This window comes from Saccoglossus kowalevskii, chromosome 3, assembly GCF_978046115.1.
Source record: "Saccoglossus kowalevskii chromosome 3, keSacKowa6.1, whole genome shotgun sequence".
Taxonomy (NCBI): Eukaryota; Metazoa; Hemichordata; class Enteropneusta; family Harrimaniidae; genus Saccoglossus; species Saccoglossus kowalevskii.
Genome location: NC_140643.1, coordinates 2,051,003 through 2,070,857, shown reverse-complemented (window position 1 = coordinate 2,070,857; position 19,855 = coordinate 2,051,003). Strand labels below are relative to the sequence as shown.

At 33.4% G+C, this 19,855-nt stretch overlaps 1 protein-coding gene and 2 long non-coding RNA genes across 3 annotated transcripts in view; 1 reads left to right on the top strand and 2 right to left on the bottom strand.

Annotated features, from left to right (window-relative positions):
• The window catches only part of LOC100372785 (uncharacterized), a 34,423-nt gene that overhangs the window by 8,011 nt on the left and 6,557 nt on the right, over positions 1–19,855 (top strand). Inside the window, exon 3 of the mRNA XM_085496685.1 lies at positions 17,246–17,303. Coding sequence (XP_085352811.1) covers positions 17,246–17,303 — 58 coding nt within the window. The remainder of the gene's footprint in view (positions 1–17,245; positions 17,304–19,855) is intronic.
• On the bottom strand, positions 7,804–8,605 carry LOC102800860 (uncharacterized). The gene is made up of 2 exons (XR_014929020.1): positions 8,322–8,605; positions 7,804–8,043 (listed from the first exon to the last, which is right to left on the bottom strand). It is a non-coding gene; the product is annotated as an uncharacterized LOC102800860 (long non-coding RNA).
• On the bottom strand, positions 14,949–15,412 carry LOC146747439 (uncharacterized). The gene is made up of 3 exons (XR_014928929.1): positions 15,354–15,412; positions 15,160–15,228; positions 14,949–14,993 (listed from the first exon to the last, which is right to left on the bottom strand). It is a non-coding gene; the product is annotated as an uncharacterized LOC146747439 (long non-coding RNA).

Below are 19,855 nucleotides of genomic sequence, written 5' to 3'. Positions count from 1 at the left end.
CCGCATAACAAATCCAAATTGCATTTTCGTGTGAGTATTTGGCCTTAGACCAAAAATTACAACAATCCCAGACATCAAATGAAAGTTAAAAATCTTGAATTAGAGGCATGAAATGTTTTTACATCAAGGTTGATCAATACAGTTTCGTTTTCGGCAGAGTTTAGTATGAGTTAAATTGTTGATGTCATCTGAAAGAGCGACTAATATACTCCGCGTCGGTATCTGTTTTTACATTTATTTTACATTTTTTCCCTGTGTTTTCTGGGCCTGAAAAAAAAAATGTGTGTCTATTTAAGTTTCATGTCTTGTCTATATTTATACACGTGTTACCATCAAATCGTTCTGGTGTATATATAGACTTTATTATTCACTGTAAACGCTAAATTCTCACTGTTTATGTATTTTCTTGACCTAAAATTGTTCTGGTATATACATACATGTAGACTTTATTATTCACTGAATATGTGGTTGTACACTAAAAAGTGGAGACTATCTGTAAATATAGAGAAACTGATTAGCAAAGATTCATATATTTATGAGGGAAAAGAAATCAACACTGTTAAAAAGTTCAATAACTTAATATTAATAATTATGTTATCTTCCAATTGTAACCTTTCAGAAATCTAATTTGGCCAATCTCAACACATGGTTGAGATATTTGGGGAGACGAGTCCTAATTCAATCTCCAATAGATACCAGGAATACACCAACAGTGACATTTGTAGAGGCAATGCAAGTGAATAAAAATTACACATTTTACAAGTCGTGACTCAAAGACAAGATTTAAAAAAAAAAAATGTTATTTTAACAGCGTCCGGATAACTTTCGGAAATTCCGTCGCGTTTCGGAAAGATTTAATTTTCACAACTTTTGAATATTTATTCATACTTTTAGGCTAGTGAGGAGGTTATAATAATTTTTCATTTCACTTTAACTCTGTTTTTTAGCTCCGCTGTCGACTTTGTCGAGCGGAGCTTATCATATGAGTGATTGTCCGTTGTCGTCCGTCGTCGTCGTCCGTGTCAATGTTTTACTTTTTCGACTTCTTCTTGAAAACTACAAGCCTAAATGCTTTGATACTTGGTGTATATGTACCTTGGGTAGACCTCTCTTAGGTTTGTTCATTTCATGTTGATATCTTTAATTCTCTAATTTTGGTGAATATTTTTGTCATTTTTGGTAAAAACTGATATTTTCGACTTCTTGTTAAAAACCGCAAGTCCAATTGCTTTGATACTACATATATAGGTACAACATGTGGACCTCTCTCAGATTTGTTCATTTCGTGATGATATCTTCAATTCTCTAATTTTGGTGAATATTTTTGTAATTTTTGGTAAAAAGTGATATTTTCGACTTCTTGTTAAAAACCAAAAGTTCAATTGCTTTGATATTACATATATAGATACTACATGTAGACCTTTCTCAGATTTGTTCATTTTGTGATGATATCTTCAGTTCTCTAATTTTGGTGAATATTTTTGTCATTTTTGGTAAAAACTGATATTTTCGACTTCTTGTTAAAAACCGCAAGTGCAATTGCTTTGATATTACATATATAGGTACTACATGTGGACCTCTCTCAGATTTGTTCATTTTGTAATGATATCTTTAATTCTTTAATTTTGGTGAATATTTTTGTCATTTTTGGTAAAAACTGATATTTTCGACTTCTTGTTAAAAACCAAAAGTTCAATTGCTTTGATATTACATATATAGATACTACATGTAGACCTTTCTCAGATTTGTTCATTTTGTGATGATATCTTCAGTTCTCTAATTTTGGTGAATATTTTTGTCATTTTTGGTAAAAACTGATATTTTCGACTTCTTGTTAAAAACCAAAAGTTCAATTGCTTTGATATTACATATATAGATACTACATGTAGACCTCTCTCAGATTTGTTCATTTCGTGATGATATCTTCAGTTCTCTAATTTTGGTGAATATTTTTGTCATTTTTGGTAAAAAGTGATATTTTCGACTTCTTGTTAAAAACCAAAAGTTCAATTGCTTTGATATTACATATATAGATACTACATGTAGACCTTTCTCAGATTTGTTCATTTTGTGATGATATCTTCAGTTCTCTAATTTTGGTGAATATTTTTGTCATTTTTGGTAAAAACTGATATTTTCGACTTCTTGTTAAAAACCGCAAGTGCAATTGCTTTGATATTACATATATAGGTACTACATGTGGACCTCTCTCAGATTTGTTCATTTTGTAATGATATCTTTAATTCTTTAATTTTGGTGAATATTTTTGTCATTTTTGGTAAAAACTGATATTTTCGACTTCTTGTTAAAAACCAAAAGTTCAATTGCTTTGATATTACATATATAGATACTACATGTAGACCTTTCTCAGATTTGTTCATTTTGTGATGATATCTTCAGTTCTCTAATTTTGGTGAATATTTTTGTCATTTTTGGTAAAAAGTGATATTTTCGACTTCTTGTTAAAAACCAAAAGTTCAATTGCTTTGATATTACATATATAGATACTACATGTAGACCTTTCTCAGATTTGTTCATTTTGTGATGATATCTTCAGTTCTCTAATTTTGGTGAATATTTTTGTCATTTTTGGTAAAAACTGATATTTTCGACTTCTTGTTAAAAACCGCAAGTGCAATTGCTTTGATATTACATATATAGGTACTACATGTGGACCTCTCTCAGATTTGTTCATTTTGTAATGATATCTTTAATTCTTTAATTTTGGTGAATATTTTTGTCATTTTTGGTAAAAACTGATATTTTCGACTTCTTGTTAAAAACCAAAAGTTCAATTGCTTTGATATTACATATATAGATACTACATGTAGACCTTTCTCAGATTTGTTCATTTTGTGATGATATCTTCAGTTCTCTAATTTTGGTGAATATTTTTGTCATTTTTGGTAAAAACTGATATTTTCGACTTCTTGTTAAAAACCGCAAGTGCAATTGCTTTGATATTACGTATATAGGTACTACATGTGGACCTCTCTCAGATTTGTTCATTTTGTAATGATATCTTTAATTCTCTAATTTTGGTGAATATTTTTGTCATTTTTGGTAAAAACTGATATTTTCGACTTCTTGTTAAAAACCGCAAGTGCAAATGCTTTGATATTACATATATAGGTACTACATGTGGACCTCTCTCAGATTTGTTCATTTTGTAATGATATCTTTAATTCTCTAATTTTGGTGAATATTTTTGTCATTTTTTGGTGAAAAGTGATATTTTCGACTTCTTGTTGAAAACTGTAAGTCCGATTGCTTTGATATTACATATATAGGTACTACATGTGGACCTCTCTCAGATTTGTTCGTTTTGTGATGATATCTTCAATTCTCTAATTAATTTATTTTGGTGAATATTTTTGTAATTTTTGGTAAAAAGTGATATTTTCGACTTCTTGTTAAAAACTGTAAGTCCGATTGCTTTGATACTATTCATATTGTTCATTTTCTAATGATGTCTTCAGTTCTTTAATTGAAATGTGCATTGCTAACAGCGGATCTATCTCAGCCGATAGGCTGCTTGTTTCACCCCTCAGACCCCTTTGAAAAGTCACTTCTGGCCATTGTAATGGCCACTATTTTTTTAATGGCCAGAATACCAACCAGAAATTTTTTAATGGTCAAAATATTGGCCAGTATTTTCAAACTGGTAGTTATAATGACCACTATTTTTACACTGGTCAGAATAATAGTAATTTTTTATTTAATGATGGAGTGGGTGACAATCTATTTTTTTAGTGGGTATTATAATGATCATTTTATTTTTCATTACATGAATAAAATGGTCATTTTTTTTTCATGTCACAGATATACCCGATAATGGCACATGGGGATTGACAGCTCTCCTCTTTTTCCTCACTCGCTTCAGTTTGCTTCAATTTTAAGCCAGTACAATTGTAGGTAAACGTAAAATACAAGATTTTGAAAAATTTGAAATATGGAATTATATATCTTGAAAAAATATAACGTTTTGGGTTAATTTGTTTTTAAAATCACAACAAATCATGCACTTGATACTGTTGACTTAATAATATATAGTACCGGGTATAATGCAATAGGTTATTGAACATAGAAGATGATCCGTTTTCAAAATTCGGTCTAGACCCTTATCACGGGTGCTAATGAAGTGTGTGCAAACATTGAGCCCAGGCTAATCACCCAAAATACCATTGTACTTGATGTCCATTTGAAAATTATTCATAACTATTCTTATTCATAACTATACTAAACTTGACAATCAATACAAGCACATTCTGTGACATTATTCTTGAGATAAAAATGGACTGACAATGAGACTCTGTACTACATCCTGTTCTTATAAAGGCAATATCCAGCATTTTAATACCTTGAACAAACAAACAAGACATTCACTACTGAACCTTTGAAAAATACTCAGCAACTGACTTTCCACCAAAAAAAGTCACATAAACAGCTGGTTACTCCAAAAAGTCACAGGGAGTTACTCCAAAAAGTCACATAAACAGCGAGTTATTAATCCGAAAAAGAGCCTGTCTTTATGAGTGGGGTTAAGCTCAAACATAAACAAAATTTCCATTTTAATAATGACAAAAAACTAAAGTTTAGTCTTCAAATACACCCAAACTATAACATTTTAAATTGAAATACTTAACCAGTAACTTTTCATAACATGTGTTATAAACTGTAGAAGTTTAAGTTGAAGGGTTGATGGAAGGTGATTTTAAAGTGGCTAAGACACAGTCAACTAAAAAATACCCATGATGCTCTGCTTTATTTTTATATTTTGCTATTTTCTCTATTATGAATGGTTTAATGTGATATGAAAATTATCTGTGAAAATATTCCACGACTACTGCATGTGTACAAAACGGTGTTGGGTGGTTCAGTAAGTTATATGGGGGGGGGTCCTAGCATAGAGCTCCATGTGTGTAGCTAGCTGACTTAGCAGTGAATGGCATGTTTGTTTGTTCACGGTATTATAATGCTGTACAATAATAGTGTTCATGCTACATGAAGTACTGGCTAAGATTTTAGTTGATGTTTGCATTTTGACTAGACCCAATTGCATCCATGCATTGGGAGGGCCAGTCCTTAGCACGGGCTAAGGGGCACTGTTTACGAACGCAAAATTTCTGCTGCTGACATGTTTCATTCTAATTTATGAAGCGAAGTGCACTGGAACATGAGCGTAGACAGACCGATTTATTTGGATGCACAGGAACAGTATATAACGGCGTTACAGAATGCAGAGTTTTATTAGTGCATGTCGTAGACAGCAAACCAAATTGGCGTTGTTGTATGCTCTACTACAGCGACCCAATCAGTGTGGAAGCGTGTACGGAGTAATTAATGACTGGTGGGATACTAGTAGACGACTTCCCCAGAAGTCGAAGATATGGTGTTTCGCATGCGCACACATGCCGTTTTGGAGTGTAACGTAAATTGCACATGTGATATTGCTTTTGAGTGTACCAATCAACATCACAAAAATTCCCTTCTAACAACTATCAGCAAACTAGTATTGGAAGCACAACAATGGTTTAAAAAAAAAACAATTGAAAAAACTGGTGATGATATTAATGAAAAAAAATAAGCATTATAAATCAATAAAACATGGAAAAGGAATGAAAAAAAAAAATATTAAGGGAGAAAAATATATGGTGGTTGTTTCGATAATTTGTGGTTGGTTTATTTCGGTTAACAGTGTAGTTATAGAACTGTACCATTGCTGTTTAATTGTTTGTTCATAATTGCTGCCTCCCTTGGGAAACAAGTTTGGGTGTTCTTAGCCAGTACACAGACCCTCAACACTGTGGCCTGTGCTATAACTGTTGGGCCCTCCTGTGAGTGAACACAATTGAGTATAGCTGATATGCAAACATTTGGGATTCACTTATATCTTAGCCTGTACTTGGTCAAAGTCCCTCTTATGACTGTGACTTGGTGTAGCCTGAAACCAGACTACTGTGGATCAGCGATGTTTTGTAATGGATTACCTCCCTGATGAGTACATTTAAATAACAATGGAAACTAGCATATCACTGGCAACACATATAAGGATTTTGGCAAATTTTCACCGTTTTGTATGAAACTATTTTCACAACAACATTAATGTTTTACAATAAATTATATCAAACATATGTATAATTTAGTAGTATTAAAACTTTTTAAGTTTTTTTGAATTAAGAATGCACCAATCTTACTAGGAATCGGCGGCAAAAGAAAATAAAAAGTTAGTTTAATTCTGTTGAATCTAAAATTACATTTCTGGCATACAGTGAAATACAGCATTAAAAGGCCAAAACAGAACTGTGACAAAACGATAAAAAGCACTCAAAAACAAGAACGAAACAAAACAAAGCGTGATACTAATACAAAATGATAGAAAAGCAAGCTGGCATGACTGCGAGAAAAAATGGGTGGGTGGGTGGGTGGGTGAAAATAACCCGAACAGAAATGACTGGGCACGAACAGCGTGCGATGTAAACAGTGCATGTAAACAGAACGAAGCGAATTGGCTACAAGAATCATGCGCATTGGAGGAATTAAACAAACAAACGAAGTTATGCAAATGAAAAGTATGCAAATGAATAATTAACAATTTTGAACTGCCTACAAAATACAACAATTAAGAATGCACCAATCTTACTAGGAATCTATTCAAATCTAACCTAATGTGTGGTATTAATAATGGCTCATCAAAGGTATTGAATTACTGAACACACATCTTTGCATAGTTTCCAAAACTAAAATATTATTTCATGCTCTGCCCCCTCTCATGTAACAGTTTGTTAAGAATACGTACATTATTTAAAATCATTTTAAAAATGCGACTGGAATGTCCAGGCCCAAACTTCTGCTGCTGCAACATCCGAACATTCCTGCATGTACATGCAATTGTTTCTCTGAGATTCTGCATGCAACCAGTTTATTTTTTGAACTGAATAACAGATTCCTAGAAGTTTACTTTGACATTTCTAAATAACACTATATATAATTTAACAATTTCAGGAATAGATTAGATTGCTTGCTATTCCATTAGAAACTCTTACTTCCAAGTGTGATTTTCAACAAGCGTTCATATGTTTAGCTAACCAAAGGGAAACAAAAGCATAGTGACAGGAAGTCAACACAGCAGAAAATATGACAAAGGTTTACACTTCAAAAATGACTGGAAAGTAAATAATTTATAACCAAAGACCATCTATGCATAAACAACTAAAGATCTGGGAGGTACAGCTTTGCAAAGTAAAAATGTCATATGGAGGGAGGGGGATTAAAACATTGCTTCAAACACAGTCCCTCTATCACTGTGCTTCAAAACATCATCTTAATTATTCAGCTCAGTGTACAAACACATAAAGTACAGAAATTGGATAATTAATGAAAACATTAGACAAAACAAGAATATGTAAGCAATATTTTGTTTTGTTTTTGAAAAATCATGATGTAGTGCACAGCCATAGAGACTGTTTTAGTGGATAATAATATTTTAGGTTTGCAATGTCATACTCCTCCAGATATTCATCAAGTTTTCTTGAGAGGCGATTAGCTTAAAGAGGGGGCTGTGCAAAATGTTTTTTCTCCTCTTTGTTTTTGTGCTATTCTTTTTCTAGTGTAAAATATTTTTTCTCAAAGGTGTAGGCGTGTCAAATTTGTTCATGTTTTTGATCTCTACAGGATTTTTTCAATAATATTTTCCTGTTAATTATTATTAAGAAGATGAAAGATTGTGGAGTGAGTGTGGGTGTGTACAAAAGGGTCAGCAAGAAGAACTATATAAGATAGCTGAAAATCATGAAAAACCAGTTGAAAGATGTCACTTTTATTTGAGGGAAAACATAAAAAAAGGAATGTACAGTAACTCTACACACTTGGAACTTTCAAAATCTGTGTGCAAATGTAAAACTGATAAACATGCAAATGCTAAACCATTGCATCCATCAATACTGGTTAAACTTTTTTTTCCCCTTAACGTCCATAAATTCTGGTTCTTCAACTTCTTACGTTCCATTTATATAGTATTTCCTTTTTTTAAATTGTCATTATCTGCAAAAAATAATTCAGATTGCTATTAGCTTACAATGACCAGTTTTTAATTAAGACACTTTGTAATCAATTTTGGAAACAAAAATTTGTGGTGTCTGTGTATTCTGGCATATTTCTGTCCTCACAAATAACAATGTGGATAAAATGACATCTTGTGATATGTCAATTTTTCCCCTATGCAACTCAGATATACTTCCAAAAAGATGATACCCGGTACATTCTGATTGAAAAAATATAAATATCAAATAAAACAGAATAACATCAAATTGTTTCCTAACCGAATATATTAAGGGGTTGTGCCATATATACACACAGTTCATCTCTTGAGAGACTAGAACAGTACACAGTCCCTCTGTGGACAGTACATTGCTGTACTTGGGAACCTAATTTCTGAGAACAATAGGGGGATTTAACTTCCTACAAGAGACAAAAGAATGTTATGTAACAATGCAGCTGCATGATTTTGTCTTTCAAAGTAGGAAGCTGTGTACATACAAAATTATAGAGTCCCTCCACAATGGGAATGCCACCATGCATGTACAACTTCATCGATCCCCAGGTACTTTCACAAAATAAATAATTGTATTATAATTATGATCCAATACAATACCATATTTGCTCTAAAATTACATTTGTGGATACTAAATCATAAAAATACTACATATTTCGACCATAGAAGATCCCTGTAATTTACCTAAGTGTATTAGGCTACATTTTGTGTTCATTCTATATTCTGTATTCAACATTGGCTGCAAATTGTATTTTTTTGTTTTTGACTTGTTTTTTTTTTTTTTTTTTTTTAGAAAAGTTTTCCTTTTTTGTTTTCTTTTTTAGATTTTAGTTTGTTTTTTTAATTTCTTTCTGTAAGACCCTTTTTATCCTTTCCTAAGGATTTTATGCGTCTAATAAAAAAATAAAAAAATAAATAAATAAGCGCATGTGCTGCTAATAGAGTAATTATGTTAAGTGTAATATTGTTTCTATTTTTTTTTTTCAAAATCAAAATAATGATATTAAAAATATAAAAACAGTTTAGTTTGAAAAGTGAAATAATGGTATTCAGATGGTTATGATTTAAGCATAACCTTAGAAAACAGGGTCATGCAACTTCTGTCTGAGACAATGTGCAATGTGGGTTATAACCTCCTGTATAATCTCATTAATACATTTGTGATATTAGTTGTGTGAAATATTATTTCTGTTCTTGTTTTACAACCATAAAATTACTCTTCGTAGTAGATTTTCGTGTTGAATAAAATTATTATAAAAATTATTATATACATGTACCTAGAAGATTTATACATCTGAAACAGTTTTTACTAGTATTCCCATTAGTCAGTGTATAACAAGTGCACTATGCTATATCTGTTCTAAATATGATGAAAAATCCACTTGTTATAATGACACAAATTTCCACAGGTCATTGTTTACTTTTAGGAAGTTTTGTTTCCTTGCAGAGAAAACTTACCATTTTGTTTCCCTTTCCTGATTTCATAGTGGAATAAAAATTGTTAATTTTTAGTTTCACTCACATCAATAGAATGGACTTGGCTATTCAAGTTTTGATCAAATTTAATTTTTCTGATTATATTCCAACCACAAAATTGTCTCATTTTGTGTAGCTACACCCCGATAGCCATGTTTGGCTTATGAAACAGGAGAAGATGTAACAGTGGTGTTGACATAGATTTATTGTCAGTTTCACTAAGGTGTTAATTTGGGTAGGGGGATTATAACTAAGGTTACATGAAAGGGGTAGCCACAGTAGCATGTGCCTGTTCTCTAAGGTCTATGATTTAAGTATTGTTATATAGACTAAATATTTTTTTGTCCAAGTTGAGCAAGAGTACCCATAATCAATTTGGCTGACCCAGAAATGCCTAGGACATTTACTGACTGCATATTACACCTTCATTATATTTTGTTTAAGTCTCGCCCATTTGCCCCCTGTATCTTCAATAGTAGTGTTCATGCTACACAAAGTACGGGCTAAGATTTAAGCTAATCTCATATGTTTGAGTTCATGCACAGAAGGAAACAATGGTTAGCACGGGGTAAGGAACACCCAAACTTATTAAGAATAGGCAAAATCTTCAGAAATTTTAACTATGAGTGCTCAGTAAGAGTAACTAGGAAAGTTAGTTCTACAGCTATAAAACAATACCAAAGCAAATTCAGAAAGTGCAAATTGCAGAATAACAGGAAGTAGCACAGTATCTCATCATCGGTACATTTTTTCTTGAGTCAATCTCTCTATATGTGTTAGCGTTGATTGTCATGCAGGAAATGGCACACCAAAATAAAAAGTTATGAATATAGTAGTAAATCTCCTAAATGAACATTAAATACAATGGTTTTTTTAGCCGAGCTAAGCGTTCATGCATGTTTTGTTTTGCCTGTGCTAAGGCTTCGGACTGACCAGATTTACTCTGTACCTAGTATTTCTTAGCCTGTATTCATGCACATTTTTTTAGCACAGGTTAAGGTATTGGACCTCTTAGCCTTTGCTAAAGAGCTCTACGTGAATTCTACGAATAAGTGTCTTCTGTTTATTCCTACCTTAGGCGCATACATTTAGGTTCACTTACCTTTTATATTGATCTCTACAACTCATTCAAATCAAATTGGGCTCAAAGATGAGCAAAGAATATTAGATTCAATTGAAATTTAGTTTAAATCCATGCTAAATTAAAAGTTATTTTGAGTATGAGTTTTACTTTTTTCTTTTGTGCTCAAATAAAAATGAACTGTTGCACACTGTAGGCATATATCATCTATACTAGTTTACAGGAAAAAGGGATTCTGTATGGTATTTGATGTTATGGGCATAATATATACATGTATAGTTAATACATGATTACTAAATTAGATTTCCCAGTGTACAGTACACTATTGCTGGTATTGTCTGAAGAGAAAAAAAAAACAATATACATAGTCTTCAAAAATTTAAAAAAACAAACATTTTGCAGTCAGTTAAATTATTTTATTAAAATAATTTGAAAACATTGCCATGAATGGAAACAAATTTACGTTGATGTTTTTTTGCAGATTTCAGGAGTTGGAAATAACTTATTAGTTTATACTTTTCTTGTATTAACAAACATAGGAGCTAATCCTCATTAACACCTACTTGAGCTTGTTGTTTGACAATTATGAATAATAATGAAGCATTTACTTACACAGTGTGCCATGACTGAACAAAAACGAATGCCCCAAAAGACTATCCTGCTACATAAACAACAACAAAAGTATCTAATATTGTATTGAAGTCATTGTAAAATGGTAAAATAATTACAAATTCATACCTTGATGTGCCAGTTGCAGTACTGCAATTGTCCTATGATTCACCACCATCTAAATACTCCGCAGGTTATGCAGTCCACCAGCAGTCACTGGCATCAGCGTTACTATGAAATTTCACTGGGGATCAAGGCAATATTCGCGAAATTTCATTTAAGTGTACTTGGAAGCGCCAGTGAAACTTGGGAAAAATAAATTCCCACACATATATTGAGGCTGTTTTCTGGGCCATTATATTTAGAGAAATGAACAAAAATACTGGTCATTTTATGTATGTAATGAAAAATAAAATGACCATTATACTGCCCATAAAAAAAAAATGTTCATCAACTCCATCATTCAAAAAGCAATAGTAATTATTCTGACCAGTATAAAAAACATGGGTCATTAAAACCACCATTTTAAAAACACTGGTAAATATTTTGGCCACTTAAAAAATTCTGGTCAATACTCTGGCCATTAAGAAAATAGTGGCCATTATAATGGCCAGAAGTGACTTTTTAAAGGGGTCTGAGGGGTGTAAAAACAGTGTTAAAGTGAAATGAAGAATTATTATAACCTTCTCACTAACCTAAAAGCACAAATAAATATTCAAAAGTTTTGAAAATTAAAACTTTCCGAAACGCGACAGAATTTCCGAAAGTAATCCGGACGCTGTTTTTTGTTTTTTTTCTCATGGTTGCATTTTTTTGGCAAAACTTTCCAAGCCCCCTGCTCCAATCTCAACAATCTTCATAATAGCAGACATACAAAAACAAGTGTCATTATTGGATTTATCATTTGTTGATTTTTAAAAATTTACTTAGGCGGCGATTGCACAGTTCCTGTGGTTTAATCTTACCTATAGCGTGTCACAAATAACTACTTGCTGCCGTCATCGACCCCCGTGACGCAAATGGTGTTGTCCCAGCTTGACATCCAACATTCAAGATGGCCGCCCACTGAACAAACCGGTCGGTAAAAGTGGGTCGCAAATCGTGTTGAATAAAACGACAACTGAAGGTACATCGCTTATTATTTTAGCGAATAAACATATTTTACGATCAAGCGTATTCGAATATTCACAATTGGAGTTGTTGCGATGCGTAGTTCAGCCCTGGACGGACATATATATCTCCCGGACTCTCCCGGACACTTTTTAGTAGGACCCCAAAAATTTGGCGACCAGCACTATTCTATTTGTTTATGATACACACATGATGTCGGCCACTGGACCATTATTCTATTGTCCTTGTTGGTTTTAACACATAACAACACAATGCAAAAAATTAACACACAAGAAAACTTGAAAGAAGACACCACTGTTCAAAATCAACGTACACATGTGACATTGGCCTAATGTGTTTTTGTTTCAACCTTCTCCGATTGACATTCTGTTTTAACAAACTAACCAGATCGGAATAATCGTCCATCATGATGATAGAAGGGAAGACAATGATAAATAAACAGAAAGAAGGATCACCATTGCATGTTTAGTTGTGTGTAGGGCTCATACCACTAATTGAAACTCCATAGACGACAATGTTAATATATGACAAGATTGCTATATGAAAATGATGAACAAAGTTGAAAATATGGCGCAAAAATGGGAAATCAACATGCCAGTAATCAACCACTTGAAAAAAACTAACATGTTGGCCAGCTCAAACTCTTGCAAATCTCAGGTAAACAAGACACACCTACTGTATTTGGATTGCACCTAAAGAAATCACTGAAAAAACACCAAGATTAGAACATCCGAATACACACAGAATAAACCCACAGGTACACAGTACAGCTAAGTAGTAAACAAAAAGACCACGTGCTGGTCTCACCTTTGACCCAGGTGATCACGCCCTCAAATAGGGAGCACCTGAGAGAAAAAAATATTTAAAAACGTTCATTGGTTCTTGCTGTCTGATACACCTCTTCAAAGAAGACCAAGGAAGAGACTTCAGGCAACACCATTGCTGTCATTAATTACAATGTTGTGCTTAATAGGGGTTCAAATATTTTGTTAGTTTAAAAAAAGGGGGGGATACAGTATTTATATTTGACCATACGATCAGTGTTGAGATCCACCTTCAAAAATTGTAAATTTTGTTAATATTTTTAGCACTATACCACAAAAAAAAGACAGGAAGATTTCAGACATTGTTTTGATTTATTTCTACATTGATATTATGTTGTATATATACCCAGCGGAAACTCCTTTTCCCACTTGCAAAATTTTTTTTTTGGGGGGGGGACTGGTCATTAAAAAAAAGGCATGTTATTACAGTTTTAACCACATGATTAGTGAATAATACAAGGTTAATTTTTTCAAATAAAAAATGTAAATTAGCATCTTTAGTAAAAATTAATTTTGTTATTTGTGTTGTCATGTGAATGGTGTTTTGACAGTTGATGCCCTATAAATGTTTTATATGCATGTTCAAGAATGCTATCTGTCAGTGATGTATTTACCATATAGGCTTCTGAGCTCTCTTCATGCATGGACATATTGATACTCGTGAATATTATGGCAATAAATATTTTATTAATACCAAAAAAGTCTAAATATACAGTTGTCATATGTTCTGAAAAGAAGTTGGGAAAGTCGTCTTAAAATCTTTCCACCAAAATTTCATGTCAATCCATCATTTTTAAAAACAGCTACCTCATTTGCACAATTGTTTCCTTAAACTTTTTTCCCCCTTTTTTGAAACCTTCTGGTCTTGCAGCTTCCGTAAATACATATAAACATTAGCATATGACCTACATCGAATACTTGCATATGAATCTATAATTCTACCAAATAATGAGTTGGCAACGTGGCAATTTTCAATATGATTCAAGACAATATTCCAACCATCTGCAATGCTAGCTGATTTATATAATGCAGAAACAAGATTCTGTTTTAGATTAACATCCCTATATGATTGCATTTTATCAATCTTCAGGCTTTTCCTTGCCTCGTTCTCTATACGCCTGATAAAAAGGTAAAAATTGTCATTTACAATCCACCACGGTTTCCAAAATCTATCCATTTCCTGGTATAATGCAGAAAACTGTTGGAGTCTACACAACTGTCCCTACTTTTCCAATCCTGAATAGCATCTAGGCAAGCTTGTGCAAAGTTGCTATTAAACTTGGAATAGAATTTCTGTAAATGAAATGGCACATAACCTGCAATATACCGAAGTACTTGCTGTTCTTCTTTAGTGATACTTAAATCTACATCAGTGGTAACTTCTGTACAAGCTTTGCCAAGTTTCGCTTGCAATAAACATTTTAACAGAGAATCTAATAAAAATTGACACAAAAACAGTTTTGGTCTTGATGGTATACATAAGTTGCGTGACTCTAGGTAATTATCAAATATCAATGGAATTTACTACCAAGGCTGAGAGAGTGAAATGTAGTACACATAATGTCTAGCGATAAATTAGATTCCTTGACAGACTCAGCACTCTGCCAAAGTTCTTTAATCAATGCAACACCAAGATTATTAGCTTCACAGGAAGTGTCTTTCATAGTTGTTAACACCTTTACTATATCTTCTTCCATGTCTTCATTCAGTTGAAGCATTGGATCTGATAAAACATCATCTACAGCATTAGACAGAATTGTTCTGTGATCAGAAATAGCATTCTCCAAGGTTTATTCAGGAAGTGCTTGACTAGTGGTCACTGAAAAAAAAAGTTACATGTTTATAAACCTGGTCCTAGCTTTTATAGGTTTCAAAAAATAAAATGGGTAAAGAAGTTTCCAAATTCCAATTTTATGTGTATATGAAAACAATCTATGGGTCATGTAAAAAAATGAGAAAAGGCTTATAAATATTCAATACATTACCGTTACTGCTTTTCCTACGGACACTGCCGTTATTACTGGGTTTTCGCTGGGAAAATTTCGTCTTACAACCTGAAGAGAACAAATATAAAATTTATAGAAATTACTATAACACAATCAACACTGGAGATGGTTTAAAATATTTCTCAACGAAGTAACAGTTTTAGTCAACAATGTACAAAATTGCAATTAAATACCTGAAGAACACTCTTTACAGTACCATTTGCCTGTTGGTATGGTCGCTGGTGTGAGATCGCTGGTGTGAGGCAAAATGAAACCACCCAAACTCGCAATTTCCAGAATCACAACAAATCATCTCATTCGTTTCCGAACCTCCACATAAACAAAACGAATCCTCACTCAGAATAAATTCTTCTAACGCCTCAATTTCACTATAATCAAAACTATCATTTTCTTCAGCGGTAATGTGCTCCACTACGTGCGACGTCATCTTTCCTTAGGCTGAAATGGCACGTGACCCGACTCCGAGAACTGCCGAATGCACAGTGCAAACAGATTTAGGGATCACCCAGCTACGCGATTACGATCTTAAGCGTAATTAGAAGTAAACATCAATGTTTATTTATTACTTCAAAATAATCAGCGGCAAAACAGATAGATCAAAGAAAATTGGTCAGTGGTTCATCCTTTCTTAGTACATCCATGGTTCTTGCAAGGCATTTAAATTGAGCGCTTCAAGCAGCCATTGGTTGATTAGTGACATGAGACCTGTAGGATTTGTTGATTTAAACAATAACTTGCTCACTTCACCGGCAGCGATGCATCAAGCTGTCGTTCGTTTAATCTGCACTTGCACTTGCACCCGAGTGTAGTAACCTTCATTGATGTTTTTGGCTTCATGATTCGTTCATAAAATTAAATTCATAAGTTATATTCAGTCAGCGATAAAAGGAATACTTATTTTTCACTATCAATGCGATTTACCAGCATTCCATTGGAAAAGAAAACAATTAAATTATTGTTTCCACTTTGGCTGTAACAAACGGGTGACATGCTTTGAACAAATATGGCTGCCAGGTCAGAGGTCAATGTCTCAAAATACGTATTTTAGACATGATTGTGAAAATAAAAGTGTATATATTTTTTTCACTTTTATCAAATCAGATTAATTTTACATTGAAATATTTAAAATAAAGTTAAAATAATTAAAGTAGTTACATGTAGTAGAATGAAAAAATGAATATTAATTAGCTCATGAATATTAATAATTAGTGACCGGCACTCAAATCAGGCTGGGCAGAACCCTGCTTGCAACACATACATCTAAAGGGGCAAAATTACATTTGAGGTCCCCACTTTTTGATAACGCAAAAGTGAGTAATTTGAGTTCCCCCCAAAGGGTGAATGTGCATTAAGGCGTCAATTTGTTCGTCCCTGTTCGGAAGCAGTCCTAAAACTGGGACTTATGGATTTACCTTTGTATCTGTACATCTGTGCATCCGTGTGTGCGTCCCAACCTATATCTCAGACATGCCTGGACTGATTACATTAATACTTCACACATGCATCATACATAATATTATACATATGCACATAAGTTTGTTTCATGATCTGGTTCAAGATGGCCAAATGGCAGTCATTTTTGTGCTGAAAAATTATCAAAAATCAAGCATTTATGAATAGATTTTGTTCAAACTTGGTACATACGTTGGACCTTGATGCACTTTATTTTGTTTTTCAGATCGGATTTATAATGACTGATTGTGTTAAAATTTTATATATTCATTATTGATCATGTCATACACATGATACAGTACAGCTCAAAACTTGCTTACTCAATGCACTAACGCACGTTAACGCCCTTTTGTATATAAATGCTAAGAATATTGTATGCAAATTGTGCAAATTAGGTGACTGGTCACCTTCCAGCTATTTCAGATTGCGAAGGACACTGAATCGAAAATGTAAAATTAACCGGGATTTATCAAACCATGGTTTAGTGGGAGTTGTTGTTTCAGCTAAATTTGTACATGTATGTTTATAGGTTGTATGCACGTGTCAGAGGTCAACAAATGTATAGCATATATTATTGTTTTAACATACATCATATAACATGATTATATTACAGCCAAGCCCTAATGAGAAGTCGTCTTTTGAGAGAAAATGGAAAATATCTTCCAAAAGATGTACGTATATAAAAACTTTTTTCTATTTTGTGTCTTACCGTATTTATCCGGGTAAAAGCCCAGGGTCCTGAACATGGAAAATTGTCAAAAAATAGGGGTGAGCGTTTGTCCGGATATCCTCGGCAAAAAGAAACGAAAATTCACGAAAATTGACAACACGTAGATGAAACTGCGACAGAGAATAGAATGGTAAATAAAAACACTCAAGAGAAATAAATGAACAATATGCAACTTTAGAAGTAAAACAAAAATAATGTAATGCTTATAAATAAACCAGAAATAATAAAAATCAACATTTGAATTTAGGATTCCCCAGCCGTCAAACACGCTCAATACGTGTGAACCCAAAATGAACTAAAATGTCACGAGTATAAATTATTTCGTATATTATTTATTATATTATAAATATTTTGACAAATACCAGATCAACAGTCATACACGAACAATAATAATTTACGAATTTACACAGTGAAAATTGCAAAAGTTCATAGTTCGAAAAAAAATCTGATCTCTATTTTGTAGTACGTTCATGGACATCTTCGTCAAAACCTTCGAAGTACAAGTTGCCGTCACTATCGCCCGGGCCGTCGAGCAAGATACCTACAGCTTCGTCCCAAAGTTAGTTGATGTCGTCGCACACAATTTTGACTTAGCCTTTTTAATCCTCAGATTTCTTTGTCGTTGCACTCTTAATTCATGTCTAATAACAATAAAGAGACAAGAAAAATGGGCTCATGGCAAACGACTCTGCTGCAGTGGCGCACAATGATTTTGTTTACAGTTTGTCAATCATCTTTGACCTTTCTGCATCTGCTTCTGATTGGCTAAAAGTGACATCACTACTAGTGTTTCATCATAGAGTTTATCAGACTGTACACTCATCAATCGTGGTGAAATTTATCATTCAGCAAGTTTTGGCTATTTGAATGCTCTAGCTATATGGATAATGCGATGGGCTTAAAATAGGAAGATTTTTTTTTTACCAACGACAGAAAAAATAATTTTCATGACAGAAATGCAATAGCTGTGATGAAAGATGGTGAAAAAAAAATTGGAAGGCTTTGGCGTGACATTGCAAAACAACGTGCTTTCAATCAGGTACGGGTTTCTACAATATTGCAACTTTGGTTTCATTGTCGACGACGCTAAAGCCGAACGAGTGTGACACTTATAAGATTTGCTTGAATCGTTTCTATAATTAAACTCAAACCAAACGGCCCTTTTCAGGGCCACGACATATTTCAAAAAGAGAACTACCGTTTCTGCTTTAATATATATTTTTGTTGACTCGCTGGCTGGTATGTTTCTGATAAAAAATCTTGAAAAAAATAAATGTAAACTGTGTAAAACAGTGGTGAACGCGCTGCTCTATTCAAGTCACAGCTATTTCGCGTTCACTCCTCGTTTTATGCAATTGACATTTATTTGTCAAACTTTGTTATCAGAATCACAACAGACTGCAGGGAAGTCAACTATTAATACAACAAAAAAAAAAGGTTTTTGTTATTTTATTTTATTATAGGTGTAGAAAAAACACCCCTGGGCGTATGCTAGGATATGATCTCAATTCCTTTATTTTATCAAAAGTTGGGGGGTGGGCGTTTGTCCAGGCATGGGCTCTTAGCCAGATAAATACGGTAAATGTACATGTTCAAAAATGTATAAGCAAAGGTAAAACTATGTGTATTTTTTAAGTAGGTTTACAGATTCATGTAAATCGTACTGTGATGAGTAAAACCACAAGACACATTCTATCGGTAGTTACACTGCTGAACAATTTGGTGTCTGCCCAGAAATAAATCAATACCTCTGATGAAATAACTTATTATTGATACAAACCAACCAGATCCCAAATAGCTCAGATATTGGTAGTATTCATGTGCTGTGTGTGGTTGTGCTTCTTGTCAACTCACTTTGGTGAAAGATGCACAGAGTTCAAGTCTGTATTATTGCCTGCTGCAAAAAATCACAGCACATGGGTGATCTGTAGCACCACTCTACTACCGGTAAATACACAAGTATACTAATCACTTCAACTGTAATTGACACATTTTCATACGTAGTTGTTTTTGACTCCCATGTGCGAAGCACAAAATGGGAGTCTTTGCAGTTAGTGTGTGTGTATGTGTGTGTGTATGTGTGTCCGACTGTTCCACTGCTATCTCAAGAACCATACATCGGTTTTTGATGAAACTTGGTGCATAGATGCTCTGGGTCAATTTGCAGATTTGATTAGGTTTTGGTAAAAATCCATGCTCGTTAATTACCTAATTTGCATGATAATTAGCTAATTTTTAGCTGTTCTATGACTGTTCCACTGATATCTAAAGAACCACTCATTGGATTTTGATGAAACTTGGTACATAGATGCTCTGAACATATTCGCAGATTTGATTAGTTTTTGATAAAAATCCGTGCATATTAATTACCTAATTTGCATGATAATTAGCTATTTTTTAGTGGTTCCATGACTGTTCCACTGATATCTAAACAACCACTCATTGGATTTTGATGAAACTTGGTACATAGATGCTCTGAACTAATGCTAGGTT